General features: G+C 38.2%; 1 protein-coding gene across 3 annotated transcripts in view; it reads right to left on the bottom strand.

Moving 5' to 3' along the window:
• The window catches only part of LOC309601660 (E3 ubiquitin-protein ligase NEDD4-like), a gene marked incomplete at its 5' end in the record, with an annotated part of 100,731 nt that overhangs the window by 41,944 nt on the left and 46,701 nt on the right, over positions 1-12,086 (bottom strand). For all 3 annotated transcript variants that reach the window (XM_082334819.1, XM_082334820.1, XM_082334818.1), the window contains 6 exons: positions 50-124; positions 5,298-5,474; positions 6,614-6,746; positions 9,058-9,224; positions 10,142-10,244; positions 10,350-10,411. In XM_082334819.1, coding sequence (XP_082190945.1) covers positions 50-124; positions 5,298-5,474; positions 6,614-6,746; positions 9,058-9,224; positions 10,142-10,244; positions 10,350-10,396 — 702 coding nt within the window. The remainder of the gene's footprint in view (positions 1-49; positions 125-5,297; positions 5,475-6,613; positions 6,747-9,057; positions 9,225-10,141; positions 10,245-10,349; positions 10,412-12,086) is intronic.

Genomic DNA, 12,086 nt, shown 5'->3' with positions numbered 1-12,086 from the left:
AGAGAATGTTGAAACAAAAAGAAAGAAACAGAAGTTAGCTTTGGCTTACCAAGGATAACTGAGACTGTTCAGCAACTGTATCTGTTACACTGCAAGATCTTAATCTTGAAGAAGGATCTCTTTGCTGGAAACAAAAAAAAAAGACAGACGTCTTTAAGTTAAGGTGTCTTAAAAAATGGACTTTTTTTTCAGTAACTTTACTCTTCTCCCATTTAATTCAAACCCCTAAAAATATTTATGTTGCAGTGTCTTTAGTTATAATATTTCTAGAGAAACATGGCAAGCAATGAAAAATCTAAATTCTCAGCATTCCATCCTGGACTGTTTCAGATTAACTGAGAAAAGGAAAGTACTTGGATACACATCTTGTACTCATCTCTAGCATCCAAGTTACAATGCTTTATTGACCTAATCTAGGAGAAGAGGATAGGCCATCCCATCTGGGAAAACATGCGGGAAAATTAACAGTTGTGCAATCAGCAATAAAGGGGAAGATTAACTAAAGACATAACGGGACATGAAAATGCCATGGAACTTTTGGGAAACTATTTTCAAGTATCTTTGGAAGACATTTTAGAGAACGTGGCGGGAGCACAAGCAGCATAAGGAAAATGCAAAACTTCTGGCTGCATACTGGCACTGTGGTCCTTGGAGAACCAACAGGCTGGAGTTAACAAATTCCTGCACGCGGCGTACTGCCCCGGTGAACCCCTACGTTCGTTACTTGCACGGGGCAGGAGAGGATGCCAGTCCTACGCGGGGGATGATTACGTGGTTCTCGTGCCTCCGACATCCCGAGCCCGTGGCTGGGAAAGCAGCAAGTTCTGCAGAACTTTCTCTGGGATTACAGCCACGGCGGGAGCCTTGCTGAGATCGTCTCTTGGCATATTAATAATTTCCAAATCTGCATCTTAGTACATGATGCTTAGCTTATTCTTCAATAACAACATTAACAGCAGCTTTAAAGTTTGCTGTTTAACAAATGACAGAGAAGTGCTCAGAAGTTTGCTGGCTGGAGTTAATCCAGAAATTCAATATGAAAGCAAACTAATTGCTAGAGATAGAACGCTATATTGTAATGATCATTAGGGCACCTATAAATATAACAGAAATAATACCAAAAGAAAAGGACATTAGAATATACCCAATTACTTGACAGATTACTTATGTTTTACAGGGACAAACCTCTCTGTAATAAAATCTCCCGTATTAGTATCTCCTCCTATTTTACCAGCTAGTGGTATATGTAATTTCTCTGTTGACAGTGACCCTTCATATATATTATAAAAAAAGGGCTCATTCATTTTACTAAAGCAGAAATGTCAACATGAACAAATTCCGATAGAAAAAAGATGTGATTTTTTTTTTTCCCCCTACGATGATAAAACCAGTGGCAGAATGCAGCAGCATTACCCCAGGTGAAAATCCTGGCTCCAGGAATTCTGGTTTGAACCCAGTGAGGATCAGGTGAATTGCTCTGAATTTCTTTGGAAAGGTCAAATAGAAAGGGCAACTCTTACATTAAAAATCCTCTGTCCCACATGATTTTGTAAGTGACGTGAAATCTTAACATAAAAGCAGGCCAAGTTGTCCAGCAAGAAAAAAATTATAAGAGGGATGGAAAAAAATCCAAACAATTAAGCTAAGAACATTGTTTCTTAGCCAAAAATTAAGCAGATAACACTTCTCTGTAAAACAGACATTGCAATAAAAACTGTAGCTGTAATACAGCTCTTCAGGCAGTGAATGCTTCACCTCGGTTTTCATTACCTCATGGTGAAATTCACAGATGGCATGCATTATTGACAAAAATCAGGCATTAAAAACCAAATCCAAAATCAAATACTATGGATGAGACCTCAAAGTCTTAAAAATTTATTTACTTAAAAATTTACAGTATTTCTTTTTAAAAAATCAAGCCTTAATTTTCTTGTTTGCCTTGTAGTTGTTGAACTTCCCAATGAATCAGAAACAAAAAAGCCCTAAAAAAAGCAGATATGCTAGCATGTCTGCTTGATACTAAAATGTAATTCCTCACAAACCTGTGAGATTTATCAAAAATAAGGTGATAAAGCACAGTGGTGTCAAGTGACTGAATTCCATTCCATGAGGGACAGGCTCAGATTATAAAGGGACAGCACGTGGGAAGTGACAAGGATCAATAATGACATTTTCCACTTGCTACGACATTGGTTTTGGGACTCACAGCCACAGAGGCTTCTTCACATCACAAAATTACAAGGAAGACGTCCGAAGAGAATTTCAGCTTTTACTTCTTGATAACAAGACGTTTGCTACCCAATTAAAAAAATGTTTCAGAAGGAAGTAATGTGCCATGCTCATATTCTTTGTATTGAAGAAGGAACTAATGTTCTGCCGACATCAGTTAGCAACCATTGCCCTGCAGCATTAATACCTGGTCTACCAGGTGTAGTCCAACATAACAAACACGTCAGCATTACAGTAAATTTGAAACATTCCCATAGCTGGTACCAAGACATCTAGAAGACATTAGGCATGGCATCAGCCATCATTTTTTGTTACTCATTAGAAATCCCATATAATGAAAAAAATAATAAAAAAAAGACAGATACTGTAGTCATGAGAGCTGGCAGCAAGGAAAGCCATGAATAGAGTGTTTCAGTTGGAAGGGACCTACAAGGACCATCTCGTCCAACTGCCTGACCACTTCAGGGCTGACCAGTATTCAATAAAATACAGTATCTGTACAGTATTCAATAAAATCAATCAGCATCTAAACAGCATTTCACTTCAAATGCATTTTCTCACACAGCTTTTCTCTGTGGTTTGATTGACACTGTAAGTTCCATGTACAGAAACAAGCCTTGGGTAATTCTTAAACTCATTATTTTGCATAGCTGATACCTCATCTTTAATCGAAGAGTAACTAGCATTACCCTTTTCTGGATATTAATGGTACGAGTACGAATGCACTAATAAACAAGCAGATGACCTAGCCTATTTATAGCCACTCACATGGGCACCCTTATGTACCACTGAAAGATAACGAAGCAACACCACGAAGCAAACTATTTGAGAGGCATATCAGAAACCCCAACTCTTACTTGAAAACATCAGTCCTAAGAGCACATTCTGTTAAAAGATCAGTGTTTAAAAAAAAATATAGAAAAAAAGACATAATTACACCTTGCTTCTATGTTATGCTAAAGATTAATGTGAAAGGATTGGTCTGACAAATGCATTGACCAGCAAGTCTGAAGTGTTTTCTGGCATTACACAGATACACGAGGAGAGTGACAAAATACCTTAACACACACACAATCACTCCTCAACTATCTGTTGGCAATTCAGCTGTGTTGTAGATTAATTACGTATGGATGTAGAGACACTGAAGCTGTCTCTGTGTAAACCACTCGAAGGTCAGGCTGGATATACCAGTATAGGCACGCTGCTGGGGAAAAGCAACTGTAAGGGCTTCTAGTTTCAGCCCACAACCTGCAGACGGGGGCCAGCTTTATGTAAAGCCAGTTCAGAGCTAGTGGGTTTGGGAAAAGCTTCCTCCATGCAAAGTCATGAAGCTGATCTCACAAGCCTTTGGGAACCTGGATCAAGAGGAACCGTCACGTGGACGCCCCTGAGCACGTGGATCGTAGCTTGTGCTCAGCTGGAAGGGCCAAACTGTTCCTGCCGACCCGGCTCAACCCAGATGAAGCTCTTGGATGTCTCTGTACGGCGCTTGCCAACCTCCAAACTGGGGGATTGATTAGCCCAGGGTAAGCACTGTTCACTCCCATGGAACCAGCTCAGACTTAAGTGCTGGGTCAGGCCAGCGAGCCCTCAGAGGGGCCAGAGCCATGGGAGGCACAGCGGAGACGTGAGCTGCCTTGGCGGACACGCTGAGGCTGCACGCTAAACGCTGCTGACCACTCAGTCTCTGCTTGCAGACTCTGGGGGCCTCAGCATGGCATCTCAGAGGAATCTCACTGTCTGGTTTCTTCTGCTACCTTCAGGGCGCCAACAGCCTCTTACACTGGATAATGCACAGTAACAGGGATTTTAAAGGCTTTGACAATCTCTTTCTTTGCAAGTGTGGTCTGATTGTAATTTTCATTGCACGGATAAGAAAGATGTTATCACTCAGTGGCTCATAAAAGAGCTAGTTTGCATAGGAATATATTATTGAATTATTTTAATTAAGATAACTTTGCAGCTATACCATTTATTTATTATTTTTGGTGTAAAAAAATGTAAGCCCTAATCTTGCCACTGAAACTATTTGATTAACCTCTTGCCCTCCAAGTGAAGGTCTACTAAAAGCTGCAGTTATCTACAAAAGCACAAGTGACTCTTTTGCACGTGGTTAGCCATCAGAGCTGTAATTTGCTAACTAACCTCTAGATAACATACAAATCATTGTAAGACACCTATTGCATAAGCTCTTTGTGAAAAACTTGCACCTAATCAAGATTCTATTTAATCAGAACAAGAGTAAATATAATTTCTTATCTCTTGAATTGCAAAGGTACCTTGATGGCATATACCAAGAATTAAAAAAAAGAATAAATTGCAGCACGATGTTCTGTTTAAAACTTACAATTGTTTTTCGTAATCAAGAGAGACATAAGACATTCCTGCACTTGCAAGCGTATTATCGTTATTTTTTGTGGTATCATCAGTCTGACAAACTACTGGATAACACAAGTATAGAGAACAATTTTTAGTTTTACCTCAAGTAAACTCTTATGGTGAGAGACAATTTTTTTCCAGACTAGACACTTAAAAACTTATGGAGGATTTCACCAGAACCACCTACGTTCAACTCTAATAATTTGTTAGTTTTATAATAGTTAATCCAGTAAACTACGAGGGGTTTATAAAATCCTAATATAAGAAAGCACATGCTTTAATATAGACATGTGCAGTTAAAATACTGAACTTCAGAAAAATTATCATGTAGTAAAATGGATGATGACTGAAAGAGCGTTAGCCGTTTTTCCTCTTTCCTTTGGGAATTCTTAGCTCGATACTCTCTAGTATTACATATTTTGTTTCACTAGAGGTGTAACAGTAGCAGAGTCTGAAGTTAAACTCACAGATGAAAACATTAAATCTAAACTGAGGAATTCTCTTGTTCAAGGCAGTTTGCTCAATGGTGAAATTATGATGCATTTTTTGGAAGATAATTTTAACGGTATGCTCGGGTTTTCCCGAGGCCAGCAATTACTACCCATCTGTGTAAATGATTCAGATTAGGTCAAACTAACAGAAGATTACAGTAACAGAGGTTTATATAGCAAGAGCAGCATGTCACGTACAATCAAAGAACTGAGTTGTTCCCCATTGGAATCAGGAGTGACCTGAAGTCTTCTGCTCAGTTCCTCAGATAGCTCCTGAGGACTGGTACGGGATACTGGAGATGCAGGAGGAGGTGGCAATGACAAGCTTAAGGAATCTCCACTTGCACTTGCCTCCTCTGAAATGGTTTCCCAAGGCTAACAAAAGAGAAGAAACTACGTTAAGGATTCATAAAGACAGATAAAGTCTTCTTTCCCTTTGCCTTCTATGTGACCACCTCATTGCCGCAAACACAGGTGTGATAATCAGCCTTAATATTTAACAAAATAAACCAATCCCTAGAACACACAAACAAACACTCCACTCAGTGTGAAGTACTCACAGGGAAAAATGGTTCTCATGTTGACTTCAAAACGGTTTTTACGTTGATGATGACACAATGCTTTACAATTCAACACAGAAAATGATGTAGATGAAAAGATGCATAAAAAAGTGCTCTCATGAAATAGATCCTATTTGAAATTTTGTTCAAAATGTAACTAATTCTGCACTCTTACTAAAACTTGTAAGAAACAACTGTTAATTTTAATTCAGAATAAAATGCATAATAGAAAGGACTCATTAGTATCTGCAAGTCAAATATTAACAGGTGACGAGTGCAGCAATAGTTTCAGAAATCTATTTGTTGCTCAGAATAGCATTTAGCGAACCTAAACTAGCTTTCACAAAGAATTTTGTCTGTGATTCACATAATAAAATATTCCTTAAAGTTCAATCGGATTCGAGCTTTGCACAAACTCTCACTTAGGCCTACAAATATCCACCAAATTTAATTTATTTAGTCTAGCTATAAATTAAACAAACACTCACCCCGATTAATAAGATCTCAGAATTCTAACTAAAAGCAAGTATTTTAGGAAAAAACCCAACAGCTTCTCTTTCTTCTAAACCAAGACACTAAGAAAATTAAAGTACATGGCAGTTCCAGCCAGTATGTTTCCCTTCTTTTTACGACTCACTGTTATTCAAAGCAGAATATTGAAAGTGTTTCTGTCAATGTAGATAAAAACAATGCTTGGAATGATAAATGTTTCTCCCAGCATTTGTATAGTATTTAATATTGTGCACACATTATCAGGCGCCCACAAATGCACGGGTCCCTGAAAGTATAGCTCTGTTTAGGATTTTTATTGTGTCACTGGTATTTTACTTGGGCTATTTCCATAAACACCATGTAAAAACATCACTACATATGTTGTATAGTAATTAGCTTACAAATGAGAAACACATCAGCTTGAAATTTAGTCAACTTCTTAAAACCAAGACCTTTACGTACCTCAGGAATGTCTCCAATCTCCATAGGTTCTGGTTCCAAATCCTCGCTAATGTGTCTCCGAGAGCGGAACCGCCTATGGGCTGCTTCTTGGTTTATTTGTCTGATATTGTTATCTGAATCAGATCCCACGTCACTGGATAGCGGGCACACGAAAGCATGGGAAGGAGGAAAGAACAAGAAAATAATGGATGTTAAACTAAAACACCTACTTTGTCCATTGCTTTCAAAACCTCATTAATGCTTTTGATTATAAAAATCGTTATTTTTGCATATGTCAGGCTTCATAAATAGGAGACCGTTTAATCCCTCGATCCAAAGTAAATAAAACTGGAAGCACTTCACAAATGTCACGTAACAATGGAAATTAACATTCTTTATCCATCAAAGCTGGGCGAGCAGAGATGGAAGTCCACGCTCAAATATACTAACCTATCATTACTCATCCTCTCCTGTGATGACCAGAATCATTCCTCACCCTGAGATTCTACCTTTGCCCCATCTTTATGTCTTTACCTTTGCCCCTGTCTTTATGTCAACTATTGCTTTCCTTTTTTTGATAGCCAAAGCAAATCCAAGCTGCTGTGGTATGGACAGCTTTTTGACTGGCTGCAACCAGTAGCGTGGCTCATGCCAGCAGTGGTGGAAACGGAAAATACCCCAGTTCCCTCATGGAGACCTGCCTGGCTTGTGGGACTTCCCCATGTGCACAGCTACACACAGAGCTCTGTTGCAGTACTCGATGGGCAGATGCTGTTAGAAGGCAGTATTGTATTTGAACCTCTCCTTCAGGATGAGGGACTGTAACTTTGAAAGATGTTTATGTTCAGGAAAAACTTCTCTGTGCAATCATTTCATCATTGCACATTTTAAAGAACTATGAGAATGAAACACTCTCATCTTCCTACTGCAGACATGGACTGTGCAGCATTCAGTGTTTTTCCTTGGTGACTAACTTAGTATCTGAGTTACTAGCCTCAAAGGGAGAGGTTACGTATCCTACTTTCAACCTCATGAGACCTCCTGCTCCTAGTGGTTTCATAAATTCACAGAATTTGAAGGCTAAACAGCATCATTCTGAAGTCTTCACTCTTCAGCAATCCTCGTGTCATGTACAGAGTTTATCAGTAGTAATTATGCATTTGTTTCCAAACTACCTGTGATGATACCTAGCTAAAAGCAAACCCCTGAGGCCTTCATTTTATATACCCATCTGAGGATGATGCTTTCTACTGATGATTACTTTTTGGTATCTGCCAGTCAAATATTTCTGAATCCATGTACTCTTTACTTCATTTAGCGTAATTGGATTACAAGGAGGTGCTAAATCAAATAATTTATAAAACGTGCTTTTCTTATAGACACTTATTGATTGTTACCAATCATAATGATGGTAGTTAATGAGATTTACTTGACAAAATGCACATTGCTTAGTAAATAGCTCAAATAGTTCAATAATAAATAGTTCAAGATACAGAACAAAATTTAATTCAGTTCTAACTAAGAGAAATGCATCAGACGAACGAATAGTGCCTTAAGGAAGGACAACAGACATTTGTGCAATTTAGCTATGATTATGAATATTCAAGAAAGAATAACCATTACTATTGTAATAAACAATAGTGGAAGATTAGTCACTACATAAAAATAATGCAAGATGTTTACCTAATACATGATTTCAGTATCCTCTTAACGTTGTCAATTATACGTACTTTTTAAAATGTAAGCTTGCCACAGCTTTATAAATCTAATCATAAGAAACATATAATGAAGGCTCGAACAGCAACTCCACATAACCACAAGCAGTGTACATAGGTACAGAGTCTATACACTGAATAATAATCAGGATCTCCTCAAAGTTAATCAGTTTAACTTAATTAAAACTTAGAGTTGAGTACTTTTTTCCTTACCTTTACAACAGTCTCTACAGAAGAAAGTAATTTATTCCTGTTAAATTACTTACTGAAAAATTCCCTATCTGTCTCCCAATATTCTAAGGTACATTAACAATGCAGTGACTTCCCTCCCACCCCTTCAGGTTTCCTAGAATTTTCCAGAATACCCAATGTGTATATGTGATTTGCTGGGGGTGGGGAAGTCGCTTCCCATTCTTTTTTTTTTTTTTTTCTTTAAAAAAAAAAAAAAAAAAAAAAGGTTCCTTTTAAACTGAAGATGTCCAGGTTTTTGTTCTCAATTTATTAGCACATTTGTGAAAATTTTTCCATGAATAGTTTCATATATGTAGCACAGTTAGCACCAAAATCATAATTAATCTGTTACTGAAAAAGAATACTGTTCCTTTATAAACTGCTTTATCAAAGTCTTGCTTAAGACTTTTTCTAGCCTTGAATTTGTAAATTCAAAATCATTATGTTTGTTGGAAAAAATCACTACTTATTGATAATTGTGCACACATCCACAAAACATTGCACTACACTGCCACTTACATTAAACTTGGTCGATGCCACTGAGTAGTCCTGTTGTTATGGTTGACATAGTAAGTCCGCCCCAGGTTGTCCACCTTTTCTTCCCATCCAGGAGGCAGTGGAGGAGGTGGTAACTCCTCCTGACGTTGAGATGCGGAGTCATTGGAATCAACTACATCCCATCCGTGCTTAGGAATGAAAAAAGGGAAAAAAAAAAAAGAAAAAGAAATTGTAAAAATTTTAAAGTTCAAGAGAAGTTATTTCATTGTTGCTTACATCAGCATATAGGTACAAATTCTGAAAATTTTCCAAAGACATGTTCAAAATTACTTAAATGTAAACCATACAGAAATAGAATAAGCTCTGTGGTTACAGTGTGCACCTCGCTTCAATGATATAAAACCTAAAATCCCATCAGTCCATTACAACTGGGACTCCCAACCGTATTTGGGTGGTTGCTCATTCTAGTGATGGCCAGGTGCAGATTCCCAGTCAAGAAGCCAAAGAGAACCAACTGCTAACTTTGAACTCGGAGATGTATGGCTTGGGACAAGAGCCCTCGTTCCCTAGTTACAGATGACTGCTGCACACGATTAGTAAGGCAAACTCGGGCTGACATTCACTCTGTCAGCTCTAATTGCAGCTAATTCTTAAAATGGATGATGGCTGATAAGAGTGCTGAGAAGTCTTTAAACCTGCTGTGCTTGCATGAGCTTTATTGTCTGCAAAGTCAACACTGCCAAGGAAATAAAGAAAAATGTTATAACACCTATTCTGAAATGGACTCTGAAGAAGAGGTACCTAATACACACCATTATGTTTACAAATTACTTGCATAGACTTTCTGACTTCCACTTGCTCAACAAACTGAGTCAAGACAGACTTTAGAATTCACTGTGGCAGCCGAAATACTTTGAAATACTTGAAATGGTTGAGAAAACACTAAGTTACAGAAGAAAAAAAAAAAAAAAGGCAAGCTGAGGGGAGGAGAGTAAGCTGCTACTAACACTGCTACCAGGGTTTTATCTTTCAAAGGTACTACTTTTTCCACAATTATACTTGAATCTCTAATAACTTGAATGCTTCCGCAAGCATTAAGCCTTACCTCAGATTCATCCCTTTGATCACTGTTTTCTTCCTCCTGGCCACCATTTTTAGGCATATAAGCCATCTTCAGTCTCAAGAAACCCTTTACACGAGATTTGTGGCTAGAAGACAAGGAGGTACATTTCATTCAACAACCCTTAAACAGTGGCTAAATAACAAACCTTGAAGTAAGAAATGTTTTTAAATACGAAGGTCCTCTCCCTCACCTTCTTGGTCTGAGAAGGAAATCCTTAAATGTGTATGGCCTTTCCATGGTTGGGTCTTCAGTCTATAAGCATTTAAGAAAATGGCAAATTAAAGGGCTTGCCCACAAGTACAGAGACACATAAAGAACATTCACATCACAGACGGGGTAGAAATGCTAGAGAAGGCATTTAAACAAGGAGGTTAGAGCAGGCAGAGCTCTACCAGCAGCAGCTCCCGTTACCATTAGCTGTTCATACAGAGCTGCAGAAGCAGCCCAGTAGATGTCACTGCAAAGACCAGTGATGGGCTGAACCATGTCTCGTCTCCTTTGTAAGCGTACACACATTCACAGCTCCGAAAAAGGTGGAAAAGACCAACTAAACAAACCCCTTCCAACTTCTTCCAGTCACCCAAAAGCAGTGTCAGAAAAGGGTGCATCCATTTTGAAGCAGTATTCTTTCTGCATATTAGCAAGCGACGAGATAAAAATCATCCTCAGTTGGCTTTCATTTTTTATTTCAAACCAGTCCAGACTTTCAAAAATAATTAAGACTTTGAAATCCTTTATGAAGTGCATAAGTAATATTACCAGCTCGACAGATTACATCTTTTGATTTCCATTTAATTGTAAGTTTCATAAAGCCTTATATCTTGAAAACTTTCTGTTACATGAGAATTTCAGCTTTCTTATCAAGTAAGTTACATCCTTCATGTCTGTGAGAACAGGGACTCCATGGGTACAAAACCAGGAATTTTAAAATGACAAGGTAAATAAGAGAATCAGAAATCTGTATGCATACGTAATCTGTTGACTGTTTGGGGTACTTTATTCTAATTGATCGTACGATTTGGGCTGACAAAATTAGAAGCACGAACTGCGTTACACTGAAAGAGTAAGCACGGTATCATACACACTCCACTGAGACTAGAGCCCTAGTACCTCAGATTAACACCAAACTTTCTCAAAATGAGCACAAAGTTAGCGGGCGCTTCTCAGAACGTTGCACCTGTCTGCCATCCACTAAAAAAAATGATACTCTACCTATAAATCCCTTCCCAGCCCTAGCCCTACTAATAGGAATACTTCTCACGTCCAATTCTTTGGACCTTTCTAAACACAGACTAATCTAACTCCCAGACTGTTACTCATGGAAAGTTTTGTTCTCTGTTGGATTTCAAAGTCAACAAACAAGAATTTAAAGATCAATCCGAACTCGTTCTCTCAGGTATTATACCAAATACCATACAGACTTTCACTGAAGGAACTCCTGTCCTGCAAGGCGTTTCCTGCATTGAGAGACGGGCTTCCCGTTCTTTCAGAGAGACAGCAGATTTTAAGCAAATCAACAGGACTTCAAAGCATGCATCATTAAGAAGTACTGCCTTTTAGTAGTCAACTGTAAGTAGCGTACATAAAATAAGCAGCTGTATAGTTTAACCAAGGTTTGTAGATAGTAATTAGATAGTATTAGAGAAAACAAGGATTTTGACAAACAAATTGGCAGCACAGCTAGAATGAGAAAGCAAACATTTGTTAATAAATACATGATGTCTCTTATGAAGGTACTGGAAGGACAAATGAGGAAAGTATCGATCAGAACATAAAGATATACAGTATGTTTCCCTGAGCATCAAGTTAGGACACACACCTTAATAAGCATACAGGTAACTAATTGTAACAGAGTATGAGAACACACCCACGAGCAGGTAGGTAAGCCCCCTGCGGAGACGCTGCTATGTTACTGCTATAGAAAGAA

The sequence above is a fragment of the Platalea leucorodia genome (genome assembly GCF_965183815.1).
Source record: "Platalea leucorodia genome assembly, chromosome: W".
Taxonomy (NCBI): Eukaryota; Metazoa; Chordata; class Aves; order Pelecaniformes; family Threskiornithidae; genus Platalea; species Platalea leucorodia.
This window is presented reverse-complemented; position numbering and strand designations above follow the sequence as displayed.